Source organism: Colletotrichum jinshuiense, chromosome 2, assembly GCF_051148585.1.
Source record: "Colletotrichum jinshuiense chromosome 2, complete sequence".
Taxonomy (NCBI): Eukaryota; Fungi; Ascomycota; class Sordariomycetes; order Glomerellales; family Glomerellaceae; genus Colletotrichum; species Colletotrichum jinshuiense.
Genome location: NC_139309.1, coordinates 3,604,502 through 3,621,587, shown reverse-complemented (window position 1 = coordinate 3,621,587; position 17,086 = coordinate 3,604,502). Strand labels below are relative to the sequence as shown.

Here is a 17,086-nt window from a genome sequence, read left to right as displayed (position 1 = left end):
GATACATGCGCCTATTGATTCGTGATCAACAAAGTAGTGGAAACGAAATTAGGCGGCCCAGAAATTTCAGCATTTATGAAACAACCATGCCCAGGGTAGCAGAGTAAACTAAGCAATTCTGTGTCCGCGAGTTTAACAACAGCTGACTCGGATAAACATAACAAGGTTGGAACCACCGAAGTTACTAAGACGACAGTTTCGAATAAAATTTGTGGTCCTAGTTAATTATGTGAATTAATTTCGCAAGATGGATTTAGTTATCTAGTATTATAATTTAACGAGGGCTCTATTTAGAAGTAATACAAACACATGCATGCGATGTTTATGTACTCCGTCCTAAATTAATATCATTGGCTCAGATGAGGTTCGCAAAGCTTGTCGTGGAACCAACTGTGACAACTATATGCCAGTAAAGATCAATCTAACGCCGTCTACAAATGTGCAATCAACAAAAGAAACCATTTGGAAAGCTGTACATTTGAATGGGAATGCAGAGGGAAACAAGAATTTTCAACCCCTACGGTTATATGTATTATGTTTGCTGGATTACTCGGCCAGAATACGGGCAAGCGGTCAGGCAGCGGGAAGCGGCAGCAGTCAGGCCCGGAGATTCTACCTCCGGGCTGCCAACAGCGATATCTTCAACTGCTGCTTCCGCCGCCTACCCTTCCGTTCTCTCTTCTACACACAACCAAGAATACAGTACCAGTTTTGCTCTTTCGTTACGTCTGATTTAACACCCTTACAGGTATCTTGTAATACCAATAATGTTTGAGGACACTGTCGGCAGACCAACAAACGAAATTGACGCTCAACTTGAGGATTATAACAGGCTCGTACCTTCACACAGTTGTAACCCCGCTGATATAACCAGAGATGATCGTCTTCATCAGGAGCCTTTCCGAATGCTCTGAATGTTTCAACTCACCCATAGCCGTACCGACGGCGTAGCTGGCGGGTGCATCGTATGCACATCTCCCATATTAACAATTAGTTGTCCTGATGGAGGCGCAATGTTTACTAAACTCCCATTATATTTTCCTGAATGGAGAAGCGAAAGGTCTTTCTAAGGCTTATTGTGGATTTTTTGTGTTAATAAAGCCACTTGTACTGTTGATTATAGTTTCGAGTGATTATAGATTCGGATTCAGGTTGGTGCAATTTGCGGGTGTCCAAATTGTCGTAAAATGGCCACGGACACAGCAAATGTTGCGCACCTTGGTCAGTGTCGAGTCGCGGCTATGATTGCGTTTAAGAGAGCCCCAGACTCGGTAGAGAGGTGTGGTTTAGGGAATGAATCCCGGACAACCAGGAAGGATGTGACCGAAACCGCGACGGCGGACTTGCGAGACGTATTCAGCCTAGAGTAAGACTATGCCAAGAATTGTGACCAAAACGAAGCTTGTGAAGGAATAGGCGACGACTCTGAACCCTATAAGCGAGTTACGACGGCGCAATCCATGCCAAGGCTCTTTATTCGTCATTCCACCGCCAACAGGATCACCGTCATCTTCATATCTAGGATCGGTCGCGAGCAGGCTTTTGTGCACCCTCAATTCTAGAATGTTTGACTTTGCTCACGTACATGTCAGCGACCCTGTTTGAATGATCATTACCGTCTGTCCCGTGTAAGTAGACGACAGACTTACTAACCTACAAGAGTACATAGACATGAGGAATTATAGCTTATCACACAAAACCTCTGAAAACAGGCGTTCCATTCTCCTAAAATAGAACTTTATTGACTATTCACTCTATATGGGCTGCGATACTTGTAAACACAGACGTACAAACCGTGTTCCCGAGTCGCACATAAATCTCACGGTGTCCTTTTCATTCGAAACATGTTGGCCTTTTGATCCCGGGACTATTCAAGTGCACTGTACTTAAGACTACATTGTGTATGGGTTTTTACGGTTGCTAAGGTGAAACGGAGCGACATTCGCTTCGCCTGCCTCTCCCTTAAGCACTCGCTCTCGCCTGAACTCTGTCAAGATGTCAAGACCTAGTTCTTTCCACCGTAAAACCCTGAATTTCCTGTTACAGTCGTTCTGTGATTATATCCAGGGTAATCCTGCGTGTAAGCAATACGTACTGGCCATGTAATCTTTTCGACCAAGTGAATATTTCTACGTTGATCGGTACGCTTGAGTGGCAGAAACAACAGCATGCGAGTAAGTATGAGGCACTAAATTTGAGGTAATGGTTAAAAAACACGAGGTTAAAAACTGCGTTTATTTGCTTGGCAACGGGCACATAATCCAGGCACTGACAATCATAGCCTGATGAATATAATTGGTTCCATTTGACTAGTTCAATAACGAAGCGTACTTGATTCGAACATGGCTGTAGTCTTCAGGCCACCATGTCAAACTGGAATTGGAAACAAAGCAATGGAATTAACAGCGCTCGACCACTCCTCTACCGTAGCCTTGGGCGTGGCCTCTATATTGAGCTGCCTGATGGGTAGGTAACTACTATTGTTGGAATCACAGGGTATCTGTTGTATACAACAGGACTGCCCGTATGGGCTGGAGCTCGCCGAATATCAATATGGTATATTCGGAAGCTGTAAATCGGTATGTAGAAGGGAAAGTAGAAGGTTGGCAGCAGCAGCAGCAGCGGAAGTGTAGATATAGCTGTTGGCAGCCCGGAGACGTAATCTCCGGGCTCCGCTGCTGCGGCCGCTGCTGACCGCCTGCCCGTATTCTGGTCACGTAATCCAACAACTATGCTTCATCAAAGACCATGACGCCTAAGTTATACGGTGTCTGTTGGTATCGCAGGATACCCGTACCGGTGGGAGGCTCGACGAATATCACAATATATTTATAAGCTGGTTCTGGCCTGTAGTTCTAAAAAGGGAAAAGTTGGTAGTGGGAGTAGTAGTGAAGATATCGTCGTTTGTAGTAGGGAGGTAGAATCTCTGGGCTCCGTTGCTGCCACTTCCCGCCTGCCCGTATACTGACCGGCTAACCCAACAGTATCAAGCCTAGTTTTTGCATCAAGCTGTAATCTGAGCTGATGGTGAAGCTCCCATCGCCTAATTCCAGAGATAGTAGGTATTGAGGAGGCGAATGCGCGGTGTGCACTGGGACGGCGGAGTTAGGAAGAAAGTACTTGATTACCCAGCAGGCACCTATTTGCATGCACCTTAAGATGATGGTGGAGAACAGCAGTTTAGGTGGACGCGAAGACACGAATAGTAATTGTATGCCCTTCTATTTAAGTTGTGTCGTAGCATTTGTAAAGTGGGTTGGCTATTTTTGGTTCGTGCCTTCAACACTGCCTCGCCTGGTGTGAACTATCAGTTCAAGTCAAGTGGACCGCATGCGGGGGCTGTAGACACGGAATGTGAGCAAGTGGATGAGTTTCATGTGTCACTGTATATTTGTGCGGATAAGACATTATACATTGGTATATCAATGCTTCAGGTGACGCCGCACCGAGGCTGTTGTAATTGCATAAAGGGTATATGAAAAGTCGTGCTGTGGTCCGATTCCCCTCAATCGCTTTTCAACAGCACATCTCGCTAACCAGGTTAGCTCCCAATAATCCCCAATCGCCTCGTGGTATACAATTGAAATCCTCCATGTCTAAAAAGACCAAGCTTCGTTCATTCCGGGGTATTGCTCGCAACATGCGTCAAGGTTAACATGAGACCGACTCCATGAACGCCTTGCACGCGTATCCATAAACAGGGAATCGAGAGACTAAAAAGGAAAAAAAAGGGGGGAAAGAAAACCTGCAGTATGCGTTGGTCGCCTCTTATGTGGGTACCAGAAGCAAAACTCTCTACGACTTGGTTTTCCGTCGGGCCTTCCACTCAGCCCGGGTCACCTTCATCAAAATATCTTCGTCTTTGACTGGGATCCAAGATGTCAAAGCCTTCATGGCGTTCTCAAAATCTGAATCGAGAAGCACTTCGCGCAGCGCGTGTATCAAAGCTGCGCTGGTGGAATGGAGAATATCGATGCCGTTCATGATGGTCGGAGAGTCAGGCTCTTTGGAAGAATCTGAAGGGTTCTCTCCAAGGAGCAGAAAGACGTCCCAGACGCGAAGCTGGGCGGCAAAGGGGATGGATAAATTGAAGAGCGTAAGGTACCATCGAGTGCCATAGGCTGTAGGATCGATGCAGAGATCGATCTGGGAAAAAGTCAGTACGGCATCACGAGTGGAAAAGAATGGCCATTTCTTACCAGCTTTTTGGCGACGTCCTTGCCATCCAACCACTTAGTCTGCAGGTCATTTAGAGCCGCCATCAACCCATCAAAGCCGGGGCTGTACAGTTTCTCCAGTCCTCGTAGCTGCCACATACGAACGAGCATCACGAAGCACTTCTCTTCGTCAAAGTAGCAAAGCAGCGTCGCCGCCAACGAGGCCATGCCCTGGACGTACCCGGTGTTGGGAAAGTAGAGTGACAACGCGTGCAATACACGGAATAGCAAACGCTGACCACCTCGATAGCGCTTTCTGAACATGACGTGCCTGCTGATTGTGCGAGGAACATCCAAATCAATCTGCACGTCGTCTGGCGAGCCCCTGCACTGAAGGCGATGAAAGTCGGTGATGATGGAATCCTCGGACGGTGAGTCCTTGTGGGACCTAGCGCTGGTTGCCATGAAGGAGTACCAAGCAGAGGCTCTCCATCGGTCGGGGATGCCTTTCCATGTCCTATCAATGAGCTTCTGGCTCTTGACGTCAAACTCAAACTCCATGCCTTCGCCGTCGTTCCCCTTCTTGATGACATTGGCCATTTTCCGCCACTTCTCGGACCTCTCCCACTCCTTTCTCTTGATGGCTTCAGATATTTTCTCTGACTTTTCTTCTTCTCCCAAGGAAAGCGAAAGCATTTCTCCAGCTTCATCCATCCAACGCCGATCGCGGTTGTGTGGGAGACGATTACCTGCTTGCCTGATTGCTGATCGAGTCGATCGACGAGACGCAGCAGAAGCCTTGGACGTCTGGGTGTTGAGGGATCTAGCGGAAACCTTCTTACTCGGTCCTCTCATCGGTACCCCCAGCCCGAACGGGTCTCGTCTTGAAAGGGTATGCTTTTTTCTGGGAGCGAGTTGTGCTGACTTGAGCTCCGTAGGCGTGCCTCCTCTCGTCTCTGACTTGCGCGGGTTGATGAAACCGTATCGATCGACGTCGTAGCCGTTTACGTCTTCCCAGTCTTCGAGACCGCCCGCCAACTCATACTCGCCGCGTTCTTCGTGTCGCTGGGAGTAGGAACTTCCAGATCTTGGAGTACCCCATGCGGGAGGTTGTAGTTCGGCGACTCTGGAACGAACGCGCAAATTAGCACACTGGTTGCGACACTGAACTGGGCAAAAAGGAAACCATACGGATCATTCTCAATCTCCTCCGTTGGATCGTCGGCAGAGAGTTTCAGACCCTCGCCGACATCCGATGGTCTTCCTCCATCCTCCCATCTCATGCCATCGCCGGATTCATAGAGCGATCTCACCTTTCGAGATTCCATCTCCACGTCCGCAGACAAGACGTGAATACTAGGCGTCGCCATGGTGGCATGCAACCCCGACTCTGTGGTCGTGTCTGCCGCGCTGATTTCGGTCGTGTTCGTTTCCGTTGCGCTCGTGTCGTTCGCGCTGGCCTCAGTGACGCTGGCGGTGGTGGTCTGGGGCAGCTCCTCGTATTGAATGCGGAGGATGGGGGGTGCAGGGGTTGCAGCAGGGGCGGGTGCGGGCGTGTGAGCCTCGTCTGTTTGCGATTTGTCTTCCATTGCTACGTTGGTGGGTTTGGCGGGGAAAGCACGGCGGCCACCAAACATGACACTGCCTCGATTGGAGAAAGACAACGTCGTTAGGAAATCATCATCAAGGAGGTTGTCGGTGGGGATGGAAATTGAGATGGGGGAGAAGTCGACAGCATCCTTGCTCAGGAGGTCGAGGTCATCGGGGAGGTTGACAGGGGACGGATTAGGCGAGTTGTTGGAGGCGGTAGGAGAGCCCCGCGCCGGGGGGGTCATTGGCGTTGCAGGTGATAGGTCGCTTGAGCCTTTGTTCCACACCAACTCAACTGGAGAATCCATCGAAGAGGTGCTGCTTAAACTCTCCGGCACCTTTCTTTCGGCGGTTTGATGCTGTGCAATGCGATAATGGTCCATGGGGACGGATTGTTTGCCGGTTGACGGCGTGCATCGGCCAAATGTTTGTTCGTTCAGAACCAGCTCACCCGCTGAATAGACGAACTCGCTGTCGCAAGTTGGCAGTGTCGCAATACCCTGTTGTTGCACAACCACGTTGGCATCCGAAGCGGCGAATTCCTTGCAAACGTGATGGTCGTCCTCAAACTCCTCCTCAGCGATGGTGTCTGATGATGATGCACTAGGTGCAAGCCCCGAATCCCTCTTCCAGTCGTTGGCCGTGATGTTGCGGGCGGCAGCGGGGGAGCGGAATGCAGGATGTTGGCCGATGGCGGGAGGAGCAACGACCACAGGGCTGGTGGGCGGGTTTGAGAAGGTTGAAGATGCAGAGGTGGAAGTACGACGCGTCAAGACGGAAAGAGATCTCGGGGAATTGCGCGTAAGAATAGGGATAGGAGGCTCTGCCTGGACCGTCTTCTCATAACGGAGAGCGATGAGGCTAGTATCGTCCTTGAAGGGCACGAGCGCAGGCCGGGACTTTAGGCGCATGCTGGCGAATTTCTGGGGCGCCATAGCGTGGTATTCAGGGCGCTCCAGCCGGGCGCGAATGGCCGGATGGAGTAAATTCGGCCGTGCTCAGTGGCAGGCGGGGTGCCGGGGTCCAAGAATGCCGGCTTAGGAGTGAACCTGCGAAGACTCCGTCAGCGGCCAATGGTACGCCGGCGGGAGCACGACAGGGCCAAAGATGGACCGGACAGGCGGCCCAGGCGGATGGTGTGGCGGTGTATGTGGAGGTTGAGCGGCTCACCGTTAAGGGCGTCGATGGCCGTTAAGTTAGGATTCAGGTATGCCAATTTCAAGACCTGGGGACTAGACCGGCGCTAGCCAGATCTGGATGCTAGTAAGGACCCTGAGGATATGCAAAGTGATACCCAGAGAGAGCGATCCGGACAATTGGTCCGAGAGAGTTGGAATGGGGTGTGTGTCACAGTGTGGCTGACTAGGCAAGAAGTGGTAGCGTCGCGACGTCCACGTCCACGTGCGGCGTGGGCGACGGAGGATGTGGGTGTGTGATGGTGGTAGTGAGTGAACCGGCGAGTTTGCGCAGGAGAGACAGGCAGGGCAAGACAACGGCAGTGACGAATTGTGACTAAGGGGCGTTAAAAAACTGCTTCCGAAATTGGGGAACGGCAGACCGGCAAGGAGAGAGGAAAGGAAGGGGGATGATGAGAGGAGGAGAAGACGAAGGAGCAGTGCAAGGAGTGAATACCTATGGTGATGAGAGTTTGAAGAGGTCCGTTGGGTGAAGGGGAGCGGAGGAAGAAGCCGTGGTGTCCAGGCGAGCTGGGTAAGATGAGAATGAAGGCGAGAGCAGGATGGTTGATATGAAGACGGGTTTGTGCTCGGAGGGAAGCTGGTGATAATTAATACCAAAGAAACCCACTCTCAGGATTTGGGGAGAGGAAGAATGTGGGTGAGATGATGAATGTCGAGATCCAAACAGCTGGGAAGGAGGCAAATGTTGATTGATTAACTGAACATGAACAAACCTCTCCAGAGAGCTGGGCATCCTTTCTTTTTTCTTCTTTCGCAACCTTCACCCGCCCCTCACTTAAACCTTGCCAGGTAGACTGCATCCCCTCCCCATTTTCTTATTCGTCCTTGCCAAATTTGTCGGAAAGAGTACCTAGAAAACGGCACGAGGGACAAGATGGGTCTTTTTTTCAATCGGGTCTGCGATTGAAAAAGAGCAGAAGGCGGTGGCAGCGGCGGTGGGTAGCAGTAAGAGCGGCAGTGGCCCGGCACCGCAACCACAAATCTGCACGTCGAGAAAGCGGTCGGCAGAAGAAGGCAAGTACCCGCCGAGGCTGGGTACGTATCGAACCCGGTACGTACTACGCTTGCGTCCAAGACAGGCTGGAAATGCACGATCCGCACGAATCCTATTGGCCTGGGCTGGGCATTGGTTGAGGTTGCTCAGGCAGGTGGGTGTGCGCTTTCTTTGTCAAGTGGGTGTTGTCGTCCGAACCTCACACACGCTCTTGAGCATTTTGCATGGTTTGTCGTCGTTGCCGTCCCGTCTGGCCGTTGTACTATGATAGTCAGGCACAGAGTGCACCCAATGTGGGAGGAGCCCGAGAAGCAAGGGGGACTGAGAGACCGGGAAGAAAAGATTATGGCAGAAGCAACGAAGAGTCCACCCGCGGCCAGCCACATCGCCAATCGCCCATGCTACGCAGCGCTACACAGCACGACGAACGCTTCCTGGCAGGCCCATTGGTCCGGGAAGCCACCCAGTGCCCCGTAGTTCCCCAGCACCCGCCATCTGGCCATGCATCCCTACCCAAAAAGGGGTCCTTTTTTTTTTGCTTCGACATACAGAGACCTGTCATCGTCATGCGCATGCCATTAAGTCGGTGAGTGCGCTCTCAGCAACGGATACCGCTACTCAGGGTCACTCAACCTTGAGCCCACATTCCTGCATTATGGGCTCCGCATCGCCAGTTCTCTCCATGACCGCCAGATCCACCTGTCAGGATGCGACAACGCAGCCAATGCTGCGTGGCTGGGTGGCCTGGTCTGCCTGTCGCCTGGTCGTCCATTGCTAGGTATCTTGGCACCAGGGTTCTGCTTTGCATTCCCATCCCTCTTCGAGGCGGCGGCACAGAAACGGCCGGCCGACGCGGCTGTGATATTACAGTGACACACATGTTCGAGGCGAAGAAGCAACACAAACCTCTTGATCCTTTGATATCTCCTTTCCTGGGGTTGGCCATGCTTTCTTCATCCCAGTTATCAGTTACTCCCCCCCCCGGGACCTCTGCCTTCTAGCTTCCCAAGCGTGGCAGCCACCACTGGCCAGCTGTCAGCAAACCCCAATTCCCTAGCCAAAGCGATCGGAAACATGTCTCCTAAGTTTGTACTCACAAAAAGCAACCCGACATTGACATCAACGGACAGCCCTCAGGCTACCAGCATCCCATGCAAACAAATGCGGCCGAGCTCTCCTCTGTTTGCAGCCAACTCTCCTTTTTCAACTTCACAGCTCCCACAACGCCAAACACATCAATCCGCGACAAGCCAGCAGCCAGCCGCCTTACTCTGGCGACCAATCCTGATCATTTCCAACCCATGGCCTCCTGCTACGGAGCCTCCCAGCGACCATCCCGTTCCCGCCCCGCTTGCTTTTGGGCCCGAGGCAGGTTCAGCCCGATTTCGAAGCCCCTCAAGCTTTGTCGCCAAACCGCTGAATATCTATCGTGCAACTAAAAAATAACTAAAAAAAAAACCCTCAACAAGTAATTCTTCTCTTGGATTTCACCTGAATTCAACCAGATGCTCCATGTCTCAGCCCTCTCTTCCGACATGCCTGCACGTGTACTGGCTGAGTAGGCATGTCTCTCGGGCTGTACCCTCAAATATCGATGTGAAACTAATCAGCCTCGGGTCGTTGCCGATCTACTATTCATGTAATACAATGTTACCGAGCCAAAAGTAAATCCATCATCAAATCAAATGCATTACTTTGGTCGTCTTGCTTGACCGAGAGATTAATACCAGCTTCAGCCTTTCCTTAACAAGCAATCTTGGTCCGTAGTAGTTCGCTATGCCACCATAAGCTACTCATAAGCAACCGGGAGATCGACTGAAGCGAGAGAGAAAAGCGAGAACCAGCAGAGTCAAACCGGGGCGAACACCATCCCCCATCGGGGGGTTTGGAAGAAGAAAAAATGGAACCAATTCGACGAAGCAACATTCGGATGCACTTTCCATATTGCAAAATACATTACTCAGAAAATTTTGCATCGCACTTTTTCTTTTCAGCAACGCTTATTCAACGGACAATCTAACGGAGCGTACCGAGAAACCTCACGCCGCCCTCGAGCCTTTCGAAACACTTGTATAGCTGGTAATTGTTGGACACAGCATCAGTCAGCACCAGTAACTCTTGCGTAGCGTATTCGATGCTGCTCGCTCTCTCGAGAGGGATGATGACTTCAACCGGGCCGGGCTAGGAACAGAAATCTGACGTGGCACCATTGGCCAGCCCGAATGTCTGAACCCAAGACCCCAGTCATCCTTTGAGAGCCTGCATTCGGCTGACTGAACCCCTCCTTAAAGTCCTCCCAACCCTTCCCTTCTCCCGCGCCCCTCGGGTCGTCCCGCCAAACTAGGAATGTTTGCTCTGAGACTTTCCAGTGTTGCCTTCCTCTGGAATGGCCTAACTTTATTATGGCTAAACATGATGTAGGAGTGATAGAGAGAAGGACAAAGACAGAGCGGTCGGTCGCATTGCCCCGTGGGCCCATAGGCATCGCGCGACTCACCACTTTGCGTGACTGACGCTCTGCCAACGTGGCCCAGCTTACACCGACTCAGAAGAACAACAGGGCGCATATGCCCACAGTTCTCCTCCTTCTCTCTCCCCTCCCCGCTCCGCCCCAGCACAAACCGTTGCGGGCAAACGGACAGACCGGAGCCACCAGAGTCACAGAGTCACCGCATTACAGTATGAGTCAAACAAGACCATGAAGACCACTTGGAAGCTGAGAAAATACGGAAGTGAGTTGTCTGAGCGGTTTTTTTATTCTCCCCTGGGAAGGAATGGAGGTAGCCTCCCCCCTCTTCGTGTCTCCAGACCCAGCGCAGAATAGACTGTTCTGCCCGGCTCGACACTGGCTATCTCGGACTTAGTGTCACTGCTTCACTCTCTTGGCTTCCTCTTCGGCGTCTTTCATCCGGAACAAAACACAGTTTAGCGAAAGATGTGAACTGTGCCCGTTTATGCGATGCCCCGATGACGAGAATCGCAATATTCCGATGTCCGATGTCCGTTTACCCCTTGCAGCCGCGCCATACACATCTCACGTCTGGTTGAATCAGTCGCTATGCTTGTTGGGTGTCTGCCAACCCTATATCGCCACATGACGTAGATAGCAAACAATAAACCCAACCCATCATCTATCTAAAGGCACCTGGCACACCAGATGGGCTCTCCCCATCTCAAACCTCTTCATTCTCCCAGTCCTTCTCGCTAAACATCGGCCCCTTGCGAGCGCCGCTAGCCTCGAGTTTCGACAGGAACTCGGGCGGCACCGTGGGGATGTACTTGCGTGCCCTCTCTCTATTAACGCCTCCGAACCCAGCCCCGTAGGAGACCAGCATGTCCGTGACAGATGGCAGTGTGAAAGGCAACATCATCGCGGGATCCATGAGAAGATTCTCTGGTGCGCCGTCGTCTTCTTCGTCGCTTTCGTTTCCGCCTGGCGTGTTGGCCGCCGCTTGGCTCCCTGGTGTATCCATGATGCCACCGTTGGGGGATTTGCTCTTGACCGGCGTTGATGGGGCGCTGCTCTTGCGGTCCTCCTTTCTGCGCACATGTTCTGCTTGGATCGCGTTCAGGTACTTGAGTGCGCTCTTAGGCAAGCCCTTCTCGCCGACCTCTGGTCTGTAATGTGACGCTGTGTGGATGAGCTGCTGCGGGCTGAGCCTCTTCAATTGTTGCAATGTACCGACGAGGGCCTCGAGGTCGTCAGTGCCGAGTGATGAGAAGCATTGGAGCCATTGCAACAGCTGGATAACGGGTGCTAGGTGTCGCCTAGCGGCATCCACCGTCGTCTCCCCTGACGACTTGGTCTCGCCTCCTTCGTAATGCTCCGGTTGTCGATTGTTTGTCCTAGCCCAGTCCTCCAACGTAGAGACGTTCATACGAATTTGCATCGCTTTTGTCCGCGCAAGATACTTTCTGTTGGACATGATGCGGTTGAAGAGTTCTGCACCAAGCCAGTAAAGAAGCTGAGAGACGATTTGCGCCGTAATAACTGAGTGGATATCATAAAGGTCAAGCACGAATAGGGTGGACGATAGTAGGGAAGTGACGTTGCGCGGAGCAGGCTTCGCCCTTTGTTTTGGGGACGGGGGCCGGAAGCGCTTCTCGAGGGGCTCTTCCTTGACTTGCGCTTTACGTTTGAATATCCTCCACTCGTTCTGGAAAGCGATGTCTTCGAAGCCTGGAATCGTCTCGTGATCCAGCATGGCTGCGTCAAGTACCTTGTCCAGCCGCCTTTCAGCATCCCGGACGATGAGAATGAAGATCTCGTTGATAAGCTCGGATAGTTGAGCCTGAAACTCCACTGTCGCCTCCACCAACCCGGCGTCTTTCTTGAGGTAATGCAGCAATAAAGTAGCGTTCGATATCCAGAAGGCCAAAATGGTCATATCCCACTGGTACTGCTCAACGACATCGTTGATCTTGTCCATCGCCGATATCATCAGCTTAGCAAGCAGGTCATGGCTCGAGTGGTAGTGAGCGTATCGTGCGCTGAGGAAAATCATGTTGGCCGGTACGGGTTTCTGTGCCGGCGAACGTTGGGGAGACATGTTGGTGATGACAATATCAAGAATGCGATCGAGTTCATGCTCTTGGAACACAAACATCTGGTCGTGGAGACAGCGGGACCAGTCGAACTCTGGTTGCTCTTCTTCCAACTCCTCAGAGTTCTACCTTGGTCAGCATACGGACTTCAAGGAAACGTGGGTCGAGGTTTACCTCTGGCTGATCGTCTATGCCAACGTTGCCCAGGTCTACCTCGAGGTCCCGAGCACTGTCCATCATCATTCTTCTTCGCAGCTCGTTTTCGGCCATCTCCTCCTCGAACCGGTCCTGCGAGAAGCCTGGGTTGTAAAAGTCGTCCGTTCCCGCATTGCCAATGTTGTAGCCACTGTCGTGTAGATAGAATGACATGTCGCTGTCCGGAGGTACAAAGTCAAAGGCGGTCCTGCCAGACGAAGTCTTTTGTTCAGCCGAAGCTCCATTGTCGAGAAGGATCTTGGCAATGCTCTTATGCCTATTCGTCATCGCCCACATAAGAGCGCTCCACTGATTCCGGTCTTGCTTGTCGACGTCGACGCCAGCATCAATGAGAGCCTGCACCACGCCCTCGTGGCCCTGATCCCAGGTCAGCGACAGCACGTGCATGCTGCATCATTCCTCACTCACAAAACAACTCGCATAGATCAGCGGCGGTGTTCCGTCCTCATCCGGCGCATTGATATCGACGTAGGCTTTTGCCTTGCCGCCCAGAATGTTGCCGACCCTCTCCACGTCGCCATTACTGGCAGCCATATTCAGTGCTCTCTGCAGCGAGTCTTTCTTTTGGTCCTCAGACAGTTTCTGATCGGCCAATATTGTTTCCTCGTCGTCAAAGCCCGGCCCGACCCGGTGGGCGGCTTGAGCAGCAATCATCTCCATCAGGCGCGCGTCGCTGTTTTTCGGCCCTGTCGTTACGTCCTCATCGTAGGTACGGTCGTCCAAGCTTAAGTCGCCAAAGTTTAGTGGCTTTGCAACAACGGGCGTGGTCAGGAACTGCGACTGGCCTGTTCGTTGAGTTGTGCGTTAGTAGATAGATCTTCGTGGGTCCGTCTGATGGATGAAGGGGGGAGTGGTGGAAGATAAACGAACCTTGCCAGCCATCATACATCTCCGTCTCGGGGATCAGCTCGACGGGGCGACGACTTCGATCGTTGAGAGACTTGGGCAAGTCATCCGGCAGGGGCCGTGGCTTCTTCTCGCCGAAGCCACCATTAGCATCCCCGAGGTCCATGGTGGGAGGAGGGGCAACCAGGAGGCCCGGTAGGCATTAGTCTGCCGGGGGTATTGTTTTATGCGATGCGAATTCGATGCGATGCGGGTAAGGGTGTTCGGCGGACGGCGCACGGAAAGTTTCGTGGCAAGGTGCAACGTATGAGGTATGTTGTCAAGGCCTCTTGGATTGCGAAGGATCTGGACCGAAGGGGTTCGGCGCACCGTATGTCGTGTGATGTCAAAGTGTTGTGTGTCTTCTCCAAGGTCAAGTCCCGTAGGGAAAGTACTCGGTGCCCGAGTCCCGCAGCGACCACGCCAATGGGGCCCAGTTCAGGTAGAGGAGTGTCAAGTGGGCGGCTTCTTGATGTCACTAATTGATTGCAGGGCACACACCAGCCAAGACGATGCAGCAAGCTGCGCTGTAGGGACCTCGTCAGTGGGCAAGCGGCCATGGAAAATGAATGACCTTGGAGTGGGCCGTGCACCACCTTCACCCCCCTTCAGCATAAGATGCCCCGCTAAACTTCCCCTACTATGGGGGTTTATTAACGAAGAAGATATCTCAGCATAATACACTTCTTACGTTTGCCTGTGTGTTTTTCCAGCAGTGCGCCCAGTCCTTCCCATTGACTCCCTTCCCTGGTATTCCAACCCATCGCTATTGGTATTCTACTAGGCATAATGTAAGGACGAGAGGGAGAAAGCCTAGCTAACGAAGCTGGGCCGTGTGTTAACGCTGCCACCTCCAACCGGGCGCAGCGCAAGCAAAACCCACGGACACTCAGTGGAACAGAACAGGAACGCCCACCCACTCACTCACTGCACGCGTCAATCGGGTTGATCCAAGTCCCGATCTGCCAGACCAGATGAAGCAAGGAGTAGTAGGAGTATTGGAATTTGTGTCGTCTTTTTGTTTTTTTTTTGTCTCATTTCCCTATATGTCTTCCCCCCCCCCCCCCTCCTGATTTCTCCAACTATTTCCGGAAAAAAAAATACAAAATAGTCAGGCTTTATGAGGAGAAAAACATGGGACACCAGAGGGGGTTCTAATGCAAATGGGCGTCTGTGCCAATGCCTATGCCCTTTTACCAAAGACACGCAGTCTCTTCACTCCTCCATCCGGGATGATGGTGATTTTGACGTGTGTCACTGCCTTGTCCTTGACCGCACTGGGGAAGTCGTGCTCCTGATCCGGCCCGCATTTACTCGGGGGAACGATCTCAGTCCAGCCGGCGGCGTCCGCTCCGGGTTCGCCGCTCTCGACCCATGAAAGCGCGTCAATCTTGACCTTTTGTGGGAAGTTGCCACGGAAGTGTGCCGTGTCGGCAACCACATTCTGGATGTAACCCGGAGCTCCAAGGCGAACAATTGTCCAGTCCACGTGGCCCTTGGTCCGCGATCTCGCAGTCTCCCATCCGTCGCCCATGTCCTTGCCCCGGCCCGGCAGCAAGAGGTTGTCTTTGGTGCCGAAATGCTGGTCGCTGCAGGAGATGGCAACACCGCCATTCTGCGCAGCGGCCAGGTCGAAGATGGCCTCCTTGTCGTCAGGAAAGACAGGCACGGCATGGCCAAAGAGGCGGAATCTAGCGATACCACCGTCCGGGTACATATTCAGGCGGACATGGGTGTACTGCTTCCCCTTAGGCTCGGCTAGCTTCCATCCGAAGCGCTGCGAGGGGCCACACTCCTCGTTACCGAGAATCGTCTCCCACTGGCCTCTTCCACCCTTCCATGAGACGACCTCGTCGTCGTTCAGGTTGAAGCAACCCTCAACCGAAATCGAGGGCGCATGGTTGCCGGAGAAGAAAGCCGTGTCCACCTCAACACCCTCGACAGTTCCTGAGGCGACGCCAAGACGAACGATGACCCAGTCAAAGGGCTCGGGGTTGTGCCGTCTCGTCTCCCAGCCGTCGTACCAGGCGCCAGTGTAGACCATCTTTCCCGGCTGCGTGATGGGAGGGGTGGGCGTCAGCAAGTTAGCGGCCTCGGCGAACCACTCATCTGAAAAGGCGAGAATTTTCCCACCCAACGCGGCGGAGACAAGGTCTAGGTCCAGTCAGCATGGCTCTTCGACTACCCAGAGGCCCTCGTCCGCATCCAGATCACAACAGGAAGACTGGTTTCAGCTGCTTACCAATGCTGCTTGAGCGGAACGTCTTGTCAATCTCATCCGAGGCAATGCGCGCGGATTTGACCTGCTCAAGGGTGTATTCTTGCTCGCTCGCCATGACGAAGGTTTGATGGCGGGGTATCGAGGGGTCGATGAGGGGTTGAACGGAGGCGAATTAGCTGCTTCACGAAGGATAGGTCTACAAAGATGGTTCAAAGCTGATCAAAAAGTTGCCGGATATTTGACTCTTGCGGGGTTTTGAAAGGTTGCAAATGTCTTTCGATGTGAGAAAAAAAAACGAGAAGAAAAAGCTGTGGCAGAGTCATGGCTTTGCCGTCCGCCTCCTACCTGCGCGCCGGGCGGCCAGTTCCGACGTCGGGCGGCCACAGTCGACGGCCGCATTAAGCTCGTGAACGCGGCCGGCGGCCAGGAGCGCGATAAGGAAAGGCGTAATGATTCGAGTGAATTAGCTAACAAACTGGAATTGGACCAATCTGCTATTTCAGCCGTCTTCTTCCCCGCACCGCATCGGTCCCCGCTGTTCGGTCGGCGGGGAACTCCTGGGAGATTTGGCGCCGAGAAAGTTGGGGACAAGCCGACCCGCGACGCCAGGGCCGCCGCACTGGATACTTTTTAATGATGATGCCATCCGGAAGATTACATTTCCCATAAGGGGAAAGGGGTTTGCTTCTTCCCTGAGCCATGGGAAAACCACAGGACTTCGCTGGTAGTCTACAAAACGATACCGCCCCAGCCCATCGCCTGAATGTCGGTGGTTATTCACCCTGCCATTCTGCCATTCTATCCTCATCGGTTGTTTTGTAGCGTCTTTGATTGTGCTCAGAAGCTGCCGCAGACACCTTGGGGCGAGACCGCTTTTCATGTAATAATACAGTGTAACTCGGCTGGGGGTTCAAGTCTGTCGAGCGAATGTCAGGCCCATCACGTGAGCCACACACAAATGGGGCGAGCCCGAGGCCTAACTGCCAACAATTTTCATTGTGTAATTATTAAAGCAAAGTCTCATCACCGGTCCCCGCCGCAAGCGGGACGAAGGACACCCACGCCGGTTGTGTAGTGTAGCGGTTATCACTGTAAGCACCGTCCTGCTGCAGACTCCCACGCCTGCCCAACCTTCGCAGTTGCTAATATCAAATCTCCAGCCGGATTTTGATCGCTGTCAAACGTCTTCCGGTAACCCCGGTTCGAACCCGGGCACGACCTTCTCTTTCCCCTCTTTTTTTGTTTCTTCTTTGCTTTTGGGTTGGTGGTTCAGTGTCTC

General features: G+C 52.7%; 3 protein-coding genes across 3 annotated transcripts; all 3 read right to left on the bottom strand.

Moving 5' to 3' along the window:
- Positions 1-3,795: 3,795 nt before the first annotated feature.
- EsH8_II_000953 (TBC domain-containing protein) lies at positions 3,796-6,682 on the bottom strand (the record flags this gene model as incomplete). The annotated part of the gene is made up of 3 exons (XM_083264251.1): positions 3,796-4,146; positions 4,200-5,283; positions 5,349-6,682. 3 exons carry the CDS (start codon positions 6,680-6,682, stop codon positions 3,796-3,798), a joined length of 2,769 nt encoding a protein of 922 aa, XP_083121573.1.
- Positions 6,683-11,113: 4,431 nt separating this feature from the next.
- Positions 11,114-13,713, bottom strand: EsH8_II_000952 (uncharacterized protein; the record flags this gene model as incomplete). The annotated part of the gene is made up of 4 exons (XM_083264250.1): positions 11,114-12,610; positions 12,660-13,058; positions 13,110-13,486; positions 13,572-13,713. The coding sequence occupies 4 exons, from the start codon at positions 13,711-13,713 to the stop codon at positions 11,114-11,116; spliced, it is 2,415 nt and encodes an 804-aa protein (XP_083121572.1).
- A 1,056-nt stretch (positions 13,714-14,769) lies between these two features.
- Positions 14,770-15,922, bottom strand: EsH8_II_000951 (allantoicase; the record flags this gene model as incomplete). Its single annotated transcript, XM_083264249.1, has 2 exons — positions 14,770-15,740; positions 15,829-15,922. 2 exons carry the CDS (start codon positions 15,920-15,922, stop codon positions 14,770-14,772), a joined length of 1,065 nt encoding a protein of 354 aa, XP_083121571.1.
- Positions 15,923-17,086: the final 1,164 nt, after the last annotated feature.